The sequence below is a fragment of the Colletotrichum graminicola genome (assembly GCF_000149035.1).
Source record: "Colletotrichum graminicola M1.001 genomic scaffold supercont1.9, whole genome shotgun sequence".
In the NCBI taxonomy this organism is placed as follows: domain Eukaryota; kingdom Fungi; phylum Ascomycota; class Sordariomycetes; order Glomerellales; family Glomerellaceae; genus Colletotrichum; species Colletotrichum graminicola.
Window position 1 is genome coordinate 430,349 of NW_007361013.1, and position 20,464 is coordinate 450,812.

General features: G+C 58.3%; 7 protein-coding genes across 7 annotated transcripts; 5 read left to right on the forward strand and 2 right to left on the reverse strand.

Moving 5' to 3' along the window:
* Window positions 1–369: 369 nt before the first annotated feature.
* On the forward strand, window positions 370–567 carry GLRG_03113 (uncharacterized protein; the record flags this gene model as incomplete). The annotated part of the gene is made up of 1 exon (XM_008093798.1): window positions 370–567. The coding sequence occupies one exon, from the start codon at window positions 370–372 to the stop codon at window positions 565–567; it is 198 nt and encodes a 65-aa protein (XP_008091989.1).
* Window positions 568–3,291: 2,724 nt separating this feature from the next.
* Window positions 3,292–6,233, reverse strand: GLRG_03114 (uncharacterized protein; the record flags this gene model as incomplete). The annotated part of the gene is made up of 2 exons (XM_008093799.1): window positions 3,292–4,227; window positions 4,494–6,233. The coding sequence occupies 2 exons, from the start codon at window positions 6,231–6,233 to the stop codon at window positions 3,292–3,294; spliced, it is 2,676 nt and encodes an 891-aa protein (XP_008091990.1).
* Window positions 6,234–7,687: 1,454 nt separating this feature from the next.
* On the forward strand, window positions 7,688–9,429 carry GLRG_03115 (major facilitator superfamily transporter; the record flags this gene model as incomplete). The annotated part of the gene is made up of 2 exons (XM_008093800.1): window positions 7,688–9,053; window positions 9,119–9,429. 2 exons carry the CDS (start codon window positions 7,688–7,690, stop codon window positions 9,427–9,429), a joined length of 1,677 nt encoding a protein of 558 aa, XP_008091991.1.
* Window positions 9,430–9,951: 522 nt separating this feature from the next.
* GLRG_03116 (uncharacterized protein) lies at window positions 9,952–11,789 on the reverse strand (the record flags this gene model as incomplete). The annotated part of the gene is made up of 3 exons (XM_008093801.1): window positions 9,952–10,044; window positions 10,106–11,295; window positions 11,357–11,789. The coding sequence occupies 3 exons, from the start codon at window positions 11,787–11,789 to the stop codon at window positions 9,952–9,954; spliced, it is 1,716 nt and encodes a 571-aa protein (XP_008091992.1).
* Window positions 11,790–12,757: 968 nt separating this feature from the next.
* GLRG_03117 (nuclear pore complex component) lies at window positions 12,758–13,612 on the forward strand (the record flags this gene model as incomplete). Its single annotated transcript, XM_008093802.1, has 2 exons — window positions 12,758–12,999; window positions 13,054–13,612. The coding sequence occupies 2 exons, from the start codon at window positions 12,758–12,760 to the stop codon at window positions 13,610–13,612; spliced, it is 801 nt and encodes a 266-aa protein (XP_008091993.1).
* Window positions 13,613–14,409: 797 nt separating this feature from the next.
* On the forward strand, window positions 14,410–17,302 carry GLRG_03118 (high-temperature-induced dauer-formation protein; the record flags this gene model as incomplete). The annotated part of the gene is made up of 5 exons (XM_008093803.1): window positions 14,410–14,505; window positions 14,581–15,294; window positions 15,374–15,967; window positions 16,015–16,258; window positions 16,320–17,302. The coding sequence occupies 5 exons, from the start codon at window positions 14,410–14,412 to the stop codon at window positions 17,300–17,302; spliced, it is 2,631 nt and encodes an 876-aa protein (XP_008091994.1).
* Window positions 17,303–18,496: 1,194 nt separating this feature from the next.
* On the forward strand, window positions 18,497–20,266 carry GLRG_03119 (epoxide hydrolase; the record flags this gene model as incomplete). Its single annotated transcript, XM_008093804.1, has 3 exons — window positions 18,497–18,562; window positions 18,627–18,757; window positions 18,832–20,266. The coding sequence occupies 3 exons, from the start codon at window positions 18,497–18,499 to the stop codon at window positions 20,264–20,266; spliced, it is 1,632 nt and encodes a 543-aa protein (XP_008091995.1).
* Between the last annotated feature and the right edge of the window lie 198 nt (window positions 20,267–20,464).

Consider the following 20,464-nt stretch of genomic DNA (forward strand, 5'->3'; position numbering starts at 1 on the left):
CGGTATATAATGCCCTTGGACGGACTGTTGTACCATGATGGACGACGATCTGGGAATTGTTGAAGGGAAAGGAAGACTAGCTCCTGCAAATACGGCATTATGAGATGACACGAACGTTTGCGAAGGGGGGGGGGGGGGGATAGGATGGGGAGGCAATGAGAATCAAGAGAAATACTATCCGTCACCCAAACAAACAAACGTTGACTTGTCCAACGCGGCCATCTCCTTGTCGTGTGTAAGTAAGTGTGGTCCGATTAACCGACTAACACAGGCCTCGGGCCGACACGGATGTCGTGTCCGTCAAGCAGTTCAGAGTCAAAACACTCCTGAGGGGGGCACGAGGGACGAGGGAGTGGCGGGGGACGCTCGATGGCCGACGCCGATGGCGTGCTCCGTCGACCGCCTTCGTCTCCGACTTGGTCCCTGCAGTTGCGTACCGAGAACGGCCAGGGCGCACTCGGCAGACGGCGACGGCGCATCATCACTCGAGAGTCCACCCAAACAGTCACAGGTTCCCAATGGGCGGCCCCTCTGGGGGGGGGGGGGGGGGATGGAGGTTGGCAGTGATATCGGAGTTTAGATCGTTCCGACCTGACAACGAAGGGGACCGGGATTGTATAGGGAGTCGGCCAGTTTTCTCTCCGTCGCCAGAGGCTACATATCACTTCCCCCTTCCTCCTCCCCCCGGCTCCTATCCTCTTCACGGAGTCCCACCGGACCGAGCCACGCCCATATGTTGGAATGCCGGCCGCTTTGTACAGTATGTAGCACCTGATATGCGACACACACACCAAGGCGGTCGAATTAGCCTGTGTGCTACTTTTCCGCATGCGTTTCGAGGATGGAAGGGTGCAGGGGGGGATGGGCAGAAAAGGGCAGCGATGCAGAGCCCGGCATGATCTAGAGTTCAGGGTGGCAGTAGGAAAGGTTGAAAGGCGGATAGCACGAAGAGGGGGAGGGGGAATAGCCGTGGCCGTGCAGAAGGGCAGACACAAACCGGGTAGTTGACCGAGAAAGAGCGAGCGAGCCAACGAAGGGAAGGGAAGGAGTCCAGGACCGGGGGGGGTAGTCTAGACATGATTCAAGGGTCGATGTTCAGCGGAAGGCAGGGGGGGAGGAGGAGGAGGAAGGGCCCGGGGTGGTTCCTGCGGGCTGGGGAAACCCCAAGACGCCTCTCTGCGAATCCACCCGAGTCCAAAAAGTTCCCAGTGGGGGTGATAAGGGACGCCGCCCATGCAGCGAGCCCGCTCCTGACTGGTTGGAATTCACGACGGAGATGCGGGACTAGACGGGCGTTTGTGGCCTTCGATCTGGCGGTGCAACATCGAGCAAGGGGGGAGGCTGCGAGGTCTAAACAGGGGCCGGGGGTGAGCCGGGGGAGCTGGACGGCGGAAGACTGACGGGGGGGGGGGGGGGGGGGGAGAGCTGGTCCGTTTGACATGATGGAGAGAGGAAATTTGGTACGCACCTGTACTACACGTACTAGGTATGGCATATACCCATACTACGGAGTACTATGGTAAGAATAGTGGGAAACAGTGGAGAGAGCCCCGAGAGAAAGAGAGAGAGTGACAACGACGGCTACGACACGGGTTCCCCCAGGGGACAGCCCAAGGCGGTGGCGACGGGGACGACTCCAATCTACAGATACACTACAGTGTACATGCCGTCATGGAATCAAGACACACCATGCGAAGGTTCACGGTCGCCGGAACCGGCCACGGCGCGCAGAGGGGGCCGAGCGACACCTTAATCCATATTAATTACCATGCCCGACTCCGTCAGTCGCCTCGCCTGCAGCAAAGACACAAAGTCACAAGAGATGTCTCGCGGGGAAGGGGGGGAAGGGGTTCGTCTCCATAGTTTTGTCTTTACACTTTACACCAAGTCCGTCACCTGCTCTGCTTGATTTGCTCGCTCTGCACGCTCTCCTCGCCAAACAAGGGAGCCCTTGAATGACTCTGCCCGAACGCGAGGGGAGATGAGACAGAACCGCTTGCAAGCCCCGCGGTGAACACGACACACGGCGGAGGCGGGCAGGTCGCCGGAGACGAGAGGGGCGCGGAACAAGCGCAAGGCCGTCGAGAGGAAGCGATACGGGGACGTCCCCGAGGCGACCCTGACTGACTGGGCTGCCCGTGTCAACCCGTCAAGCCCCGGCCACTGATGATGTGGCCATATACCGCGCGAGACCGGAAGACGACGGAGCGTGGGGGATCTGCTACGCCTAAACGGCCGACCTGCCTGCGACGCGACAACGACCTCGCACTCTTGACGATCCCTGAGGGCGGCCTCCGAGTTGAAGTCCTCATGAACGAGCGCGGTCTATTTACCCCCCCCTCTCACCAACACTTCTCTTCCTTGAGGACGGCACAGCCGCCTCAACAACTGACAGCCGACGGCTCCCTAGGTTATCGTCCCCATTCGATGTGCCGGATTCCATCTTGGTCTGACTTTGGGCCTCCGAGGGCACGCAAGCGCAGGTCCACCGTGGCTATGTATGTGATCCGGCGGGGGGGGGAGGGAGGGGGGCGTCAAAAGACGAAGCGAAAAGGCAACGACGAGGTCCCGAGCGTGTCGCCATACATAGCACACGTATAGACGACGCGAGCCGAGGCAACGACACCGTTGGGTTGTTGGCGGGGCGGGTTGGGAAGAGTCCTCCTCCGTCATGAACTACATAGTATGCCGGAAACAGTCCGTGTGCACCTGGTCCTGGTCATCTTCTCTATATCCCCCCCGGCCTAGTTTTTTTTTTTTTTCCTTTGCCCCGAAATTTCCCGTTGTCGATCCCTTCGTGCGATTCATCATGACCAAACACGAATATCTGTCCGCAGGGGACAAGGATGGGCGGAAAACAAATGGCGGATGGGGGAAAAGGGGGAGAGGGAACATAGGATGGGGCCAACTTCTCGCAATCACTCCGAGCATCACGGTCCGCAGCATGTCACGCATGACATATCACTCCTTCGTTTCGCCGTCTTCTCTCAGTCGGGGATTCGCTCGCTGCTCGAGTAATGTGAAAAGGCGCAGAAGCCCAATTCGATAGATTGCTCCGAAAGACATATTACACTATTGATGCGCTTTTTCGCCGCTCTCCCAGGGTGTCCGATGCCTTTCGCGCTCACGCCCCCCCCTGTTTTCCCTTAAGCGCCGGTTCATGACTCTCGGCTACTGAATGCTTTGTTAATTACCGTCCTGTTGGGAGAAGGGTTCGTGCAAGGACCTGCCCATCGCGTGGCTAATTGCCCGATTCTCGAGGCCCTCACACGCCACAATAGCCCCCTCCCTTCAGCCGCGCCACCTGAACCGGCTCTGCCTCAACATGTCGAGCAGGCCCGTTGGCAGGACGCCCTTGTCGACGACCGTTAGACCGCCGAATCTCGCAATCATGTCTCGGCCGTAGAGCGCGCAGACCCACCGCTCGTAGTCGCCGAGGTCCATCCAGCCCGTCGGCCCGTCCTTGAGGGCCCCCGCCAGCTCGCTCGTCAGCTCCACCGTCTTGGCCGCCGGCACCCACCGCAGCCGCCCGAACGCCCGGCCCAGCGTATCCGACGTGTGCCGCCGGTGCCGAGTGAACTCCTCGAAGCTCATAAAGGGCTCGTTCCGCAGGTCCGAGAAGGTGTCGTCCGGGAAATGCGCCGGCATGCGACGGTGCATCCGCACCTGCGCAATGCTTCCGCTACTTCCACCGCTGCTGCCGGCCGAGTCGGCGCCGGCCGAGTCGTCCTCGTAGGCCGCCTTGAAATATCGGTACATGTCCTCCTCCTCGGCGAAGAACTCGTCGATGATGGTGTCAGGGTCCTCGGCGACGGCGTCGCGGATCAGGTACAGGTGGACGAACGGGTTCTCGAGGCCCAGCCCGCCGAGGGATACGGGGAAGTACAGGTAGCCATCCGGGACGTCCGGGATGCCGAAGCGGTCGCTGATCATCCGCTTGAGGCAGGCGCCGGCCCCGCCTTCGCCGAACAGCCGCGTCTGGATGCGGCGGAACGTCGCCAGCACGCTGTCGACGTGCGCCCGGCCGTAGCAGTTGGCGACCTGCGCGCAGTTGGTCCGGAAGAAGCGCGCGCCGTAGATGTTCCATGCCTGGATCCAGTCGAAGATGCTGCCGCACGCGTCCAGCTGCAGCCGGAGCTCGTCAATGTGCCCGTCGATCTTGTCCTGGTCGAGGAGGAACCGCCCGGACGCCGGGTCGAGCTTGAGGAACCCCCACACGACGTCCCCCTCGGGATGATATCGGAACAGGATCTCTCACTGGGATGACGTCCCATCAACGGGGACTTTTAGCGACCTCGCCATGAGTATAGCGACATATGACTGCCTAGGGTGCCGTAGGCAATCCTAGGTGTGCCTACGGTCAATGATAGACGAGATGGGCACACGTGACATTCAGTACAGGCCGTCCCTTTTCTCTGTTATTTATCATGACACGGATACGTAGATTAGGTGCGCGCGGAAGGCTATTATAGTCATATTGCTATCCCTTTTACCCAGATGATATACGCAGTGCACGCGCCCCCGGGGAGCGGATCCAAGAGCGTCTCTCTAGACAGTGTCTCAAACCACTCTATGACGCTGCCGGTCTTGTCCTCGTTGAACTCGAGCCCCGTGACCGCCACGAACTCGGTCATCGTCTCCCACGCGCGGAGGCATGTCTCGCGGCCGCCCCACAGCCACATGTCGTCGTGCAGCCGGTACAGGCGGCACCCGTGGGCCCGCTGGTTGACGGCAAAGTCCATGCAGAAGAGCATGGTCTCGGCGGCGAAGTCGGCCAGGGGCGTGGACAGGGCCGTGCCCCTCTTCCGGACGCGGGCGGCGGTGTCGGGCGGGTCCTGGGCGAAGCGCATAGGGCACTCGAGGATCCGCCGGAACAGGTCGATCCACTCGGCGCCGACGCCGAAGAACTCGAGAACGGCGACGATGGATGCGTGCGGCACACTGGGGCCGAACCACTTGAGGTCCGAGCGGATGACGGTCGTGTCGTCCCCCAGCCTCGTCCGCATGATGATCTCGGACTGGATGAGGTGTAGCAGGTTCTGCGCGACGGCCACGTGGGACTTGCGCGTGTCGTCCGCCTCCTCCTTACCGTCTGAGCCGTAACCCCCTCGCTTCTCCGTCGCAGAATCGGGCAGCTGGTCCAGGAAGACCTCCTTCTTGTAGTGTTTGGACAACTGACCCACCACCGACATGCGACTCTCCGTGGCGCCAGGGGTCCTCGTGAAAAACCGCCAGCGGCGGCCCTCCTCCTTGGACATGCGTGTCGCGGCGTCCTTGTCGACCCCGGGGGACTCAATGAAGGCGACCAGGGCCCCGCGCATCTCGACGGCCCACTGCTTGCCGACGTAGTGGATGAAGATGGCCTGCAAGAGGTCCTCGTCGGGGTAGAAGCGGTAGCGGCCGTTCAGCTGGCGCCGTTGCTCAACCACGGTCGGCTCGTCCCAGGCCCAGGTCTGGCGCGTCTGCATCCGCATGTTGAGCACGTCGGCGATCTCGCTCAGCACAACCTCGTTGCTTAGAAAGTCGTTGAGCGTCGTCCTCTTCTGGTCAGTCAGGATGTCGGTCCGCAGCAGGCCCCGGATCGTGTTCTTGAGCGAGTGCTCGCTGAAGTGCGTCCTGCCGTCCCATCTCTCTTGGAAGGCCGCGATGCGGTCCTTCAGCGCCTCGAAGGCGCGGTCGACGTCCTTGGACCTGGCGAAGAGCCGCCCCAGGTAGCTCTTGATGGCCTGGCCGTCCGTCTCCTTGGCCTGGAACACGTACTCCTCCCAGGTCGCCCGCTGGCGGTGCATCTCCTCCCTGCCGACGGGCACGAAGCCCGCTTCCGAGTCCTGGTCGGCGGCCTTCCCGGCCGAGATCCATTCGTTCACGAGCTTTCCGTACAGCTCGGCATAGCGGTACTTGGCAGACTGGACGTCGAGCTCGTTGCGCATCGCGCTCTCGTAGTCATTGAGGAGGCTCTCCGAGATGCACGGGTCGTAGTCGGCCTGCTGCACGAACCGCTTGAGGTTGTCGACGGAAACCAGGGTGCTGTCGTCCAGGGAGTTCATGGCGGGTAGCTTCTCGGACCTGTCGACCAGGAGCTTCGCCCGCTTCCGGTGGTCCGTCTCGTGGGCCGCATCGTCCAGGAGGGCTCGTTTCCCCGCCTCATAGGAGGCCTTCTGCTTGTCGAGCTGGCTGAGCTTCACGCTGGTAATTGTGTGAAGTGTCTGTGACAGGATATCGGAGGACGCCATCTTGTATGCGGATGGCGGGAGATAAACGGGTGGTGTACTCCAAGGTCTGCAGATAAACTGAGGAGATGAGATGGTTAAAAGGAGTGATGAGCCTGGTGAAGTGAAGGTTGAACCAGGAGTACCAATTCTCGAAGCTTGTTTAAGTACGGCCGTGAAATGCGATGAGTGAGGCCATTGCTCAGATCGGATGGTCGCTCGGCTTAAGTCAATTCTCAGAACGCCATGTTTTGGCCTCCTTTGAGAGGGGGTTGTTGTTTGACCGGCGCAATCGGATGGAGGTGAGTCGTCGCCAAGAAGAGACTAGCGGGGAGATGATGAAATCAAGGCCATTGAGGCCAATTCGGAGGGGGCCTCGATGAAAATTCTCTTTGGGAAGACATCCTTGATTAGGGGGAAACAGTGGTTCAATTCTACCTGGTGTTTTTCTTTTTCTTTCTTTCTTTCTTTCTTTCTTTCTTTCTTTCTTTCTTTCTTTCTTTCTTTCTTCCTTCCTTCCTTCCTTATTCTGATACGTACTTCCGGGTAGGGCAAGAGGAGGCACGCGCGACCAGAGGAACGCTTCTCATACCTGAGCTTACCGGCTTCGATATCGACGGTGTCGTAGGCCGGCCGGCCTATCAGTGTGCTGCAATCGTAAGTCGGTTGGCGTCGATATCAATATCAAAACACGATCCCTGGTTTAACAACAGTCGATGAGCCGAAGAGTCGTCGAATACTCGTTGAACATGATAGCATCTCCTCCATTCCGTGGCGATGGCGAGTCGGTGTTTTGGCGTCTTCGTTGTCAGCCGCGAGCGGTGGACGAGTTAATGAATAGGACGCCGCCGTGTAAGACGACACCGACATCGGCAGTGACGTGATTGCGAGGTTGTGCCACCAGTGGGTAAGATAAGAGAGGCATACACGACTCTTCGGGAATTGCTTTCCCAATTAAATGCTAGGCTAGCTTCCTCCCGAACGACGTTGAAGGTTAGCTCGAGGAAGGTTGGTATGGCAAGACGGTGCCGAAGCCTATGGCTTATCGCAATATTGGAAGCCTTGGGTGGGGCGTAGCCTGGTCGTAGCCTGCCAAACGTTCAGTGCAGTTGCCTATTACGGGCGGGTGCCCGAGCGCAGATGCTGGGGGCACGCGCCGAGTTTCGGGGGGCAGTTTGGTACTTTGGGAATCCGCTGTGGCCTCTTCTGACTGGCCACAGGCGGATGGACCGGCAATTACTCAGCGAAGGGCTCTCGACGACAGCGTGATAACATCCTTTCCGGGACCGACAAAGGAATCCATCCCGTATTACATAATGCAACATGAAATCCTCGCCTTTCCAGATGAGCAAGGGTCTTGATAAGGCGTCATCCCCAATTCATCGCCCACTACAACCAGAGTGTGACAATACCACCTTCCCAAGGCGAGTGCAGAATCAAAAGTGAAGGAGGAAATCTCGGAGGAAGAGCCCCGCGATATGGCGACGGACGAAGAACAACAACCCCGGCGAGCGGCGGCCGCCGAGCAGACCTCGGAGACGACGCCTCTGCTCAACGGCAGCAACGGCAACGGCACCATCAACGGGACCGCCGACGCCGTCACCGCCGCCGCCATTGAAGAAGAGACGACCATCGTGGCCGAGACCGTCTCCGGCACCCGCCTGGCCCTCATCCTGGGAACCTCCTACTTCGGCGTCTTCCTCGGCGCTATCGACAGCACCATCATCGCCACGCTCTCGGGCCCCATCTCGAGTGAGTTCAAGTCACTGAGTCTCCTCAGCTGGCTCGCCACCGCCTACCTCATCTCCAACGCCGCCTGCCAGCCCATCTCCGGCCGCCTGACCGACATCTTCGGCCGCGGGCCCGGCCTCGTCTTCAGCAATGTCTTCTTCGCCGCCGGCAACCTCATCTGCGGCCTCGCTCGCACCGAGTCCGCCATGATCCTCGGCCGCGTCGTCGCCGGCATCGGCGGCGGCGGCCTCATGTCCATCTCCACCTTCCTCGGCTCCGACCTCATCCCCCTGCGTCAGCGCGGCATCTACCAAGGCATCGGCAACGTCGCCTACGGCTCCGGCGCCATGCTCGGCGGCGTCTTCGGCGGCCTCATCAACGACCACACCGCCATGGGCTGGCGCCTCGCCTTCCTCGTCCAGGTGCCCCCCGTCCTCGTCTCCGCCGTCCTTGTCGCCGTCCTCGTCAAGGTGCCCCCCAAGGCCTCCGACAAATCTTACCTGGCCCGCATCGACTTCCTCGGCGTCTTCCTGACCATCTCCTTCCTCGTCCTCCTGCTGCTCGGCCTCAACGCCGGCGGCAACCTCGTGCCCTGGCTGCACCCACTCCCGCTGACCACCATCCCCCTCTCCGTCGCCGCCTTCGTCGGCTTCATCCTATGGGAGAGCAGGGTCAAGCAGCCCATTATCCCCGTCCGCCTGCTCTACAACCGCACTATCCTCGCCGCCTGCCTGACCAACTTCCTGTGCACCATGGTCATGATGATGGCCATGTTCTACGTGCCGCTCTACCTCCAGGTCAGCGGCCTCTCGGCCACCCAGGCTGGCCTTCACATCCTGACCTCCCCCGTCGGCGTGTCCATCATGTCCCTCAGCGCCGGTTACGTCATGAAGCGGACCGGCAAGTACGTCGTCCCGGGCATCTGCGCCCTCGTCATCTTCAACGCGGGCATCATCATCCTGTCGCAGCACAACGAGGGCACCCCCGACTGGGTCATCTACGTCGTCTTCTTCCTCGTAGGCGGGGGCTATGGCGCCATGCTGACCATCACGCTGCTCGGCTGCATCGCCGCCGTGGACCACTCCCAGCAGGCGGTCATAACATCAGCGACGTGTAAGTGCATAAGATCTCCGGAATGACGTGCTCTAGTGGCAGACCAGCTGACAACAAACGCGCAGACCTGGCCAGGAGCCTCGGGGGCACCATCGGCATCACCATCGGCTCCGCCGTCTACCAGAACGTGCTGCGGAACAGGCTCTGGGACCGGTTCGGGGACTACCCCGACGCGGCCGACATCATCCGCCGCATCCGGGATGACCTCGACGAGCTGAACCATCTGCCGCCCGGGTGGAAGCCCGGCGTCGTGGCCTCCTTCAAGGAGGCCTTCGGCAGCGTCTGGTACACCATGCTCGGCCTCTCGCTCCTCGCCCTTATCTTCGTCTCCCTCATGAAGCAGCACGTCCTGCACTCGACCCTGGAGAGGCGATGAGCCAGCGCATCTGGTTTGTCGCGTATGCGTCGGTCCGGTGCGGCGGTCCGGCCCAACGGGCCTGCTGAAGCTGGCCTCTCCTCCGTAACAAGAGAGCCTGGCGCAATGCAGCCTCGAGCAGCCTCGGACACCGGGCCAGCAGCACATGGCATACTGTTTGCTCTTTACTACGTGTTTCACGTGAGTGTCTACAGGCAGATACTTATCGACCATCCAGGGTTCAGCGTTGTACAAACACTTACTGTAATACAAAAAGGTAACTATAGGCACCCGTATAAATCAGCCAAAACTCAAGCACAGAGGCCAGAAGAGACTTGCATGGAAACCACAAGCAAACAGTAGACGGTTACTGCATCAAGCTATTTACCGTGCTTATAAAGGCGATCGCGCATGTCGAACCTTCACGTCGTTTAAATAGACTTTAGAATATCTTGAATTTGGAAAGAGAAAAAAAAAGATTACTCCATCATCCATTTGCATGTATTCTACTCGTACAACTGCTCTATGGACAGGGAAACAAACTTATGCATAAGCTAATGTGTTATCATCCCGGATCTTTCCCACAGCCTTGATAGAGGCCTCATGGCCTGCTACGCAGGGACCTCGGACGATGATCTAATACAAAAACACGTTAGCAGTCAATCATCATTGCCACTCAGTAAACAAAAAACCTCACCTCTCCTTGGTACGACTGGTCGGCATTCTTGTGCTCCTCCGTATCTCTCAACAAGATCTCGGTGCTCGTCGTGGGCGGGCCAAAGTGTGATTGCTTATCATCGTGAACTCTGTAGTCGTAGTAACCAGTCTGAGCGACGGCACCTGCAACCTTGGGAGCGGACAAAGCATAGATCACCCTGGCGCCGGTGAAGACACGAATGTCGGAGAGGATGCGGGACGAGAGCGGAGGCGATCCAGCCCCAACCTTCTCCGCCACGAAGATGAGGCGCAGTTTGCCAGGGGTGGTACCTATAGCGGGCCGTGATGCGCTGTTGAAGCGAGCAGCAATAGAAGCAACGGGCATGACACCACTTTCCGTGAGACTGCGAGACTGCGCCCAGTGAGCAGCCTTGGCCAGAGCAGAGGAAAGGCGGCTGGACGACTCCTGGTGCATCTTCAACAGGGTTTCAGGGGTTAGCACCAATACCGTGGGAGAAACTCCCTGAGTGGCAACGGCCAGATCGGCAGACTTTCCAGTAACAGAGTTTAGGGCGATGGATGAGTTGGAATACAGAGCCGCCAGCGTCAGGGTGAGAGTGTGAATGCTTGTCAGGGAGTCGACCGGCAAGAAGAGATCAGAGGGGCCGAGGCGTTGCGTGGAAGGAACCCCAGCGAGCTGAGCGGCGACTCCAGAGACCAAGTTGGACTGAGTAAAGCGCACCATCTCCTCCATGGTTCCGGGCTTTGACTGCCAAAAAGTGATGACGTCTTTCGGTTCGACCTCCTTATTGACCGGAGGTAGTTCTCTCGCAGCATCGACCGGGGCATCGCGAAGAATTTCCTGCCAAGTTGCGACGTTGACGCTGCCGCCGGTACCCTCAGGCACCTCATTCCAGTCCATATGAGCGCTTCCCTCGTCCACAACCCACACGATCTGACGGAGGGCGGGGTACGCCTTGACAACCGGGTCAAAGGGGAATGCGCCGGGAGCGGTGACAACGGTGTCCGCAGCAGAACGACGCAGCATCGTGATGAGCTCTTCGTCCGAAACGTCAAAGGGGATTAGAATGGCCGTGAGATTGGGGTAGAAACTACAGGCGAACAGTGCCACCAAGAGCTCGATAGAGTTGGGCAGGTAGAGGGCAACGCGGATGCCGCCCTGCTCGTGAATGTGTTGGCCGATAAGATTGATCTGGCGGGTGATGTCGTCTGCACAACGCCGCAGCGTGAGAAAGCGAGAAGTGGAAGATGCAATGGCACAAGGACTTACCAAGCTTGTGTTCGACGACATTTTCGGAGCCCAGGACGGTCAACAACCGGCCTTTGCCTGCAGAAAGCTTACCCTCCTCTTCAGAGGCGCCCATCGCCGCCTTCCTCCAAATGTCCCGAAGATCTCCGTCGCGTCCTCTTGACCACTTGGAAGCGCCAGGGTCCTTGACATTGAGTCCGGTGTTCAGAGGCATTCCGTGAGGGGCGGAGTGACATCGGTAGATGGGGGATTCCCCTGGTTGCCGCACGGGGGAGCCTTGAGCCTGGCGCGCAAGAAGCATAGGATGAGTATCGGGGTCCTGGCTAGAGACGACTCGGTAGGATATGATAACGACGAGGAGGGTTACGAGGGCGGTGGTGTATGCGTTCCATTGTCCGAACAGGCCCGTAACGCCCTCGTCCATCTGGAGCATAAGGTTGTCGAAGAAGCCCATGTCGGGCGGCGGTGCGGCGGTCCAAGTAAGACGAGTCGATTCAAGACTCGAGTGTTGGCTGCGGAGGTGGTTGCGGCAGTCAGAACAGATCAACAAAAGGCTTTACGTGGCCCGCATGGAAAGCTTGGAGAGTTTAGAGAGAGGGAAAGGAGAAAAATGCACGAGGTAGAGCCGCGGAGCTCGAGCTCGGAGGTTTCGGAGTGCTGAGGTGGGTTGTGCTGGCAGTCAACGGCGGGGATCCTGACGTCCCCGGTCCCCATACCACACCTAGGTAGGTTCCTAGGTTGGTACTTACTCGTACCCGTCCCTAGCGTGCTCCAACAACCGGGCAACTAACACTGCGAGACTCCGGCTATGCGGTTCTCAAGCCTCGGAAAGTTTGTCCGTCTAGGTATTACCATGGTCAGAAGAAATCTGCAAAATACTAAGAAGGTAGACAGCTAGGGAAGGTTCCTTAAGGTACTCCCCGCCCGTCTCGCGGTTGCGGGTGTCGGGTGTCCCTAGACCAGGTACTTGAAGGTACGTACACCTCCCAGCTACCTATCTACTACGTATGTAAGACAAGCCACCCCGCCAGGCCGAAGGTCCCCACTTGCGGCAGACCGCTTCCAGCTGGTTGCTGTGGACCTTGTGGCTGAAGCATTGTTTTTCTGCCAATGCCTTTACCAGATGCTCCAGCCATCGTTGTCTGCCACATCCATCACCATCTACAACTCGACTTGAAGCGGCGCATTGAAGCACGCCCGCGCTCGGCGACAGCGCAGCGTCCAAACGACATAGTACTAACTACTAACACAGAACAGGTTTGCAGCATCAATCGGACTGGTGAGCGCCGCCTCCTCCATTGAAAAGATGCCATGTAGTAGAACTAATGTTGCGCGCAAGGCGTTACCCTGATCGTGACCACCGCCTCCCGACTTCGACCTTCTAGCCTGTCCTTTGGCTTCCCTTCAGACGCGGCAGATAACATGTCATCTTCCGGTAGCCGAGCGGCTATTAGCACTCCTGTCAGATCAACGCCACAAAAGTCCACCCCCGTTGTCGACAGCCCAGGCACTTGGAGACACCCGCGTCTCGACGAGATCTCGAGACGGCGCAACGCGACAACATTCTCCGAGAAGAATGTGAAGAGGGTTGCTTTGAACGTTGTTTTCCTTCTCTGTCTCTGGATTTCTCAGATCCTCTCCCGATCTTACATTCCTACGCAATGGTATGCGCTCTCTTTCTTCACGCCGAACCCCGCCGGTTCTAATCATTGCAATAGGTTCAGCGCTTCGCTACGGTCGTATCTGGGCTGGGCGTACCACCTGGTCCAACTCATTCCCCTCGCCAATATTGCTATCGCCATGCTGCCGTTGTTCCGATCCGAGGACGACCTGTCCGATATTCCCTTGACCCCTGCGCAGCGCAAGCTCCTCGGTTTACCACCCAGCTCTGCAACAGCCACGCCTAATGCTGTCTACAGCACACCGCCGCGATACTCGCGTACCCCGTCGTTGGCAGGCTCGCCCGCCAGCAACAGAAGCTTTTCCGGCTCTCCGCTGTCTGGCAGAGGCAGCCCGGCTCTGGGTAGCTCTCTGAACGGACAGTCGTACTCTCCTTCTCCGCTCAACAGCCCTTCCAAGTTTTCGGCAAGCCTCAATAGTAATCGGAGGTCGTCCTTTGGCTCTTCGACAAACTTGGGGGCAAGCACGGCCTCTTCCCTATTCCCCGATCCAGGCACTCCGAGCCCTTCGACCGGAAAACGTACCAGCGTCGGCTTGAACAACAAGTGGCTTTACGAGAAGGGTAGGAGATCGTCAGGTGGCAACTGGATGCACTGAGGACTTTTTTATGAGCTGTTGTATTTTTGATGGGGCAGGGAACGGCGATATTGGCGCCCCCCATGTCATGGGACTCTTAACCGTGGTGGCCCAAGATGCAGACGGCTGCATCCGCGAAGAGGAAGGTGTGTTGGGCACTTTTCCTGTACCATCTTCCTATTGGGACGACGCGAAGGATGACCGAAAGCCTCGGGCCGAGAGCAACAGCAGACCCAGGACTGTATATAGATTGGCGCACGACGTAAATGGACGATAAAGGGACTGAAGATCAAGGGTCCTGTCTCATTGATGCAGCTCCATGTCATTGCGTGCTGTAGCTCCAACATGATCCACATGCTAAAAGTAATTGAGGGGGGGCGGCCAGGCCTCGTTCGACTCCAAAGTCCTCCTAATCTTTTCCCAACGCGCAGTTCGTAACAAGTGGCAGGTGTAAAGCCGCCAAAGTGTAAAGCAGGCAGGCTACTTATTATCATATCTACTAGGTAACCGGTTGTGCTCGTGACCTCCTCGAAAGCTACCCATTTTCAGGAGTGCCATGCGAGATGCAGGTACGTACCCCGGTATGTAGGTAGTTCACTGAAGATGGGAAACAGATCAGGAACGTGGACTTTGGAATTCGGAAAACTCCCGCCCCCGCTTTTCACCTTTCATTGGACACACCAGTTGCCGACCCGCTCTTCCGCCACATTACGTAGCACCCAGCCTGCGCACCTTTGGTCTAGAACCTTTACTCCGTAGTCCTCCCGAGCTTCCTCCTTGTCAGAACGTTTCGACAGATATGATCGCTCTGTGACAACATGGGCGCCAGCGATTCGAAGCTCGTCTTCAAGAAAGGCATCTTTAGGCTTTCTGAAGAACGACACATCCCCGCCGATGACCCCTACTGGACTAGTGTAAGCTGGCCTCTCTGCGTCTCGCCCTTATCTTGGGTACCTCTTACCTGGACACTGACCTGACGATGCGTACAGTTTTGGGAGCTTCCCGAATCGTCCGAGGATATATTCAGTCTTTTCGCTCCCGCCGACATCCGTCGCACGAGAGACAAGGCCCTCGAAAATCTAGAGACTCTGATACTCGCGTTAACATCTCGGCTGTTCATCCTGCGCCATCACCCATCCTTTCCCGACCCCGAAATCGCTCCCGAACGAGATGCTCTCAACTGCATCCGCGTCCTAACACGCATCCTGCCCTTCGTCTACGAGGCAGACAACCTTCAATCATGGGAGGAAGTGTTCTTCTGGGGTGCGCGAAGGAAGAGGACGAGACAATCTGCCATCGCCAACGAGGTGCTGTTTGATGGGGCCCAGGATGGCCAGCGACCGCCCAAGAACGATGTCGAAGACTTTGAGGACGCCAAACCTCTCGCCGAGGAGCTTATCGACACTTTGATCGACCTTATGTTCTTTTCCGACCTCACGCTGCCCAGGCAGCACCCGGGACGGCCGAAAGTCACTTATGCCATTTGGCAGAGCGGCGTTGGGTGCAACACAGTAGTGGCTACAACAAAAGAATACGAGAACAATCGAAGCGAGATACTCCGCCTCCTTCTCACCATGACCAGCCACAGCATGTACATGTCGCCAAACACGCTCCCGCAAAGGGGAGTCCGCGCCCTGACGCACATTTGTACATGTCCCGACAAGCAGGTTGTGCTGTCGGTGTTGTGCTCCTTGCTGAACACCGTACGTAGACCCAACGCCTCTCTACCATTTTCCCAGTAGATATGCCCGCCGTGCATGAGCACTATGCTAACAATAGCAGACCCTGAAGTACAATCCGGCTACCTGGCGTGTGCCGTACAATACCTTGGTTTTCAAGGACGAAAAACAGATTCTGGTGACATACACGCTACAGCTTCTCTTGGTTTTCCTCCTATACCCGATTCCTGAGCAGAACGGTACCACTTCGAAGAACTACTACCGTCACTTTCTCGGCAGATTGCATCGGCCCCAGGACTTCCAGTTCATTGTCGATGGCATGACGCGCATCCTCAACCAGCCGCTGCAGGAGAAGAGCTCATATCTCCCTAGTGGACAGGCGGCATCAAAGTTTGCTCCCGAGATCCTCATGCTGTTTTGGGAGATCACTCAATGCAATAAGAGGTTCAGATCTTTCATTATCGACACTGAGCGGGCGCACGACTTCCTCGTACTCACTCTATTCTACGCCTTGGAGTACAAGAACGATGCATCCAAGCAAGGCCTCGTGAGGATGTGCGCCTTCTTACTTCAGACGCTGAGTGTGGAGGCAAACTTTGGCGCCAACCTGAATAAGGTCTTCGAAGGGCAAGACAGCCTCCCTCTGGCAATCAGGATACCCGGGTTCGGTGGAACGTATGCCGATTTTCTGATCCAGGTAGGAAAACCAGAAGATCTTGTCAAGCTCTAGCTGACCCCAAATAGTCCATTTACAACCTCATCACCACAAGTCAAGGTAGGCTGAATGCCATTTACCCGGCTCTCCTGGCCGTGATCAACAACATCGCGCCCTATCTGGAAGGCCTGAGTTCTGCTTCTGCCTTGAAGCTCATGCAACTGTTCTCGTCCATGTCTTCACCCTCGTTCCTTCTCGCCAATGACAGCAACCATGACCTGCTTAGGTCATTGTTAGAGTCGATCAATTCCATAGTGGAACACCAATACCAGAGTGAGGAACTGACCCTGCCGCACCCCTCCCCTTTTGAACAAGCATGCTGATGGTGTCACAGGGAACCCGGAGCTTATTTTTGCGATTTTACGCAATAAAAAACGCATCGAAGCCCTGCGAACATTCACGCTTGAGAGTGGTCAAGAGGAAATCGAAAGGCGAAACCGTCGCCGCAAGGAGTCCGCCGTCAATGGTGATGGGCTTGAACCCAGTTCGGTCAGGAGTTCGGTCGAGAGCATCCGCAGTCCAACAACATCTCATCCTCGGCCGCCGACGTTGAGCAATGTCCCGGAAGAAGACGACACTTTCGCCATTGGGGACGACGAGGACGATAGCGAAGACGAAGACCACCGTCCAACCCCGGCTCAATCGACGACGAGTGAGAATCCGTCCTTGGCGTCGTCACAAGCGTCGGTTGTGGAGGACGCGGTACCGACACAGCTCCGAGGCATGTCTGAGAAGGCCAGAGGCAAGATGCCTGCTGGCATGAGCAACTTCTCCAGGCAGAACAGCACCACCAGCCTGGGCGGGTTCTCCGCCAGTGGGCAGTCTCAGTCCGGCGCCTTTGAGCCAACGGCTCATTGGATCGAAAGCTGGCTCCCAGAGCTTCCTCTTCATACCATTCTCACTGTGATCCAGCAAGTGTCGGCTCTCCTGCCCAGACAAGCACTCGCCGGGGAACGCGCAACCCGCGAGACGCTTATGAAGATTCAAGAAATCAAGCTTGTGGGAGTAGACCCGACCCCGCCACGGGTGCACTCGTTTGAGTGGTCGCAACTGTCTCTGGGCTGGTACGAGTCCCTTCTATGGGGCTTCGTGTTCACCAGCGAGCTCCAGATTTCAAAGGGTACGGTTGGGATTTGGAACGGTACGGCGATCAAGTTGTTCCGTGTACAAGAAACCGCACCGCAAGGCCCAAGCTTGGCATCCCCTAGAGGAGCCGTCGACGCAGTGGGAAGCAACATCGTGTCTCGGATCGGTGCGATGAACTTGCGTGGAGGACCAGGTGGCACGCCTCCGGGCGCGTCTCAACGCCCTGGATGAAGCATCAACAGGCCTGGCTAAAGCACGCCAGCGTTGTTTACTTTTTATTCGTCCAGTTACGTCTGTCGTGAGGGCTTGCTTGCCAACGGGAAAGGCAAAAACGTTGCTTAACAACAGGTAATGAATATATGTGGGAGTTTGAAAGACGTCAAACGAAGCGGCTGGGAACGCACTGCTGTGACAGCCGGGGGAACTCTGCGGAATCGAGGGCATTGGCGGAGAAGCAAGGAGCTTGGGACACGCTGAGGATGATGGGTCGCCTCCGACCATGAATGAGAAGGGCGGCGTTTGAGTAGGAACCATGTACAGAGGACAGAGCTGGCGTCGAACGGCTGTGGCAAGCGGACGCGTGTTTAGCGGCATTGGTCAGACATTCGCAGGCAATAGGGAATCTTAATCTAGTCAACAGACGGGCGTTTCTCCTCAGACGCGACTGGAAGAGCAACGTAGACAGCAAGCTTGGCGGCTCCCGTACCTCGGGCTAAGAGGCCAAGCTGCCAACCACACTCGTGAAGGTGAGCTCAAAGGTGTGGCTTGACGTGGCGAGTGCACCAATACACTGGGGCTAACCAAGGGTCTCGTAATGAACCATGGCCAATAAATACCCTATCTGGGGCCCTTCTTCCATTCCTTGCGTCCGGGACTGGCCACGGATGCAACGCTGTGCCTGGCACTTGTAGCAAAAAGCGGTGATCATTTCCGAACGCGCTGGGGCACTCGTACGCACCGCCACAGCTCGCTCGGCGTGTATCCGGCCCAGACCGCTCCTCCGCCTTCGTCCTGGGCCACTCAGGAGCCGCGTCGTGGAACAAGGGGGGTAGAGGGTGGTACGCCACGATGGCGCATCGCGCGCTGTGCTACCAACGGACGACGACGTGGAAGCGGTCGGCAAGCAAAGTTAACTTGGAGGGTAGGGCGGGCAGTTATGGAATCCCCGGGCGATAGCAGCGAGAAAGAGACGGCGCAGGGCGTCGTTCTCCGGGCTGAGGTTGTAATCAAAGGCTTTTTTTTCGACTCGCTTATGTAGCCGTGGTGACTTTCTTTTTGTTTTCCCCGTCGTGTTTTTCGTCCATGTTTTTTGTTTCCATTTTTATTCCGCCCTTTGCTTGCGCTGCAATCCTCTAGGTGCCCGTCGCCAAAAGCTATATATGATCTTGTTTGCTGGATCGTCGCTTCTGTGCACTATCAACGATCATGGCCACTCCTCTAGAACCCGGCGCCGTTCTCTGGGATGATGAGATCAGACCTTACCGCATCCATGTGAGCGCCTCTGAGAGTGAGAGAGAGAGATGCGATTGGTCGCTAACACAGTTGGGGGAGAAAGGTCTCCAGCAAGTATCTCGATCTCACGAGGCAGAAGTTGGAGCTCACGAGACTGCCACATGAGACGTCGGGGCCCACGTCCAGGGATTGGTGGGAACCAAAGACACAGATCGAGCCTCTCATCGACTTTTGGTGAGTTCACGCTGTGGTGATGTTTTAGAAAAAAGACACAAGAAGCTCTGGTCGCTGATTCGCGGCACATCCAGGCTTGAAAAGTACGACTGGAGGCAGCAAGAGGACGTTTTCAACGATCAGCTGCCTCAGTTTCGTACGGCCGTGACTGTGCCCGGGTCAGAGTCCCCCGTCCGGCTTCACTTCGTCCACGTAAGGTCGCCTCACGAGCACGCCGTACCGCTCATCTTGGTGCCCCCTTTCCCCTTCGCGAACCTCTCCCTAGGCCACCTCATTCGGCCCCTCGCGGAGCCGGAGGACCCGGACGAGCAGCAACCCTTTCACGTCGTCATCCCGTCCCTGCCCGGTCTCGGCTTCAGCGATGCCTTGCCCGGCAACACTCCCGTCATCCCGGCGACGGCAGACATCCTCGACCTCGTCATGTCGCGGCTCTCGTACAAGCACTACCTGGTCTCCAACACGTCCTCCGCCGCGTCGAGCCCGGCCGGGATCGACTGGAGGCTCGCGAACCACTTGGCCATGTACCATTCCGGCAGCTGCCTGGGCGCCCACTTCATCAATCCATTACTGTCGGCGCCGACCCTGAAAGAGGCACCACTTGAGTGGATGAAGTGGTCCATTGCCAGACTCTTCCGCGCCCCGTTGTTCGGATACCAGAGCGAAGACATGCTCTCTCTCAACCAGGCGGGGCCCGCTCCGGGGCGGTCTACGAGCCCCATATCGCCCGGGCCCGCGTCCGTCATCGAGCCAAACACGCCGTCCTACGCCCTGTGCGACTCCCCCGTCGGGCTGCTCACCCTCGTCCTCAAAATCATTCGCGTTCTCGGCGTCCAGAAGGATTTCTCTGAGGCCGACATCATCACCTTCACCCAGACCGCGTGGCTTCCCGGGCCAGAAGCCGCGATGCGGCTGTGGGCGTACTGTCTGACGCACCAGGAAAAGGGCTTGCCGAGGCCGGCAAAGAAGCCCGACGTCGCGATCACAGTCTTCTCGGGGGTCGCAAAGGACGCCGACGTCGAGGCCCAGAACACGTTGCCCCGCGCGGCGCTGGTCCCGTACGCGTGCCCCGCGTGGGCCAACGTCTCCTATAATGCCGTACACATACGCCGCATCGCGGGCAGCCCGGGCCTGGTCGCCCGGGACCGCCCGGAGCTCATCGGCGAGGGCGTCAGGGGTCTGGCGAGCAGGCTTCTCTCCTCCTCCGGCGGCAGCAGACTGAGGAACCGCGAGCAGCCTGGCACGGCGCCGCTGCGGGAGGTCGTCGTCGTCGTACCGCCGGACTCCGCCTCGGGTGGGGAATCGCGGCCGCAGCCGCGGTCTCCGCAGACGATGGCCCCTACCGCGCAGGGCGAAGCGACCTGGCGGCTCGAGAGGATACGCGAGTCTTCCGAGACGCCGAACAAGACGCGGCCGGAGGACAGGGCGCGCGCCGGGCCCGACGCGGACTTTGACGGGGCCAGTCCGGATACCATTGTAGTCACGCCTCCGCTCAACGAGGGCTTGCGGTAGCTTGGCACGGCGGCTAATGTGGCTTTTCTTTGTATTATGATACCAAGGATACGAACCGGGAAGGCTGTGTGGATGATATACATGAAGACAGGGCCAAGCCCGGATGAAGCTTCTGGGAACTGAGGCGACTAATACCATTATTGTTTATTATGTATGATACAAAACACTCCAAATTTCGGACACCGGGGTTTTCTGCAT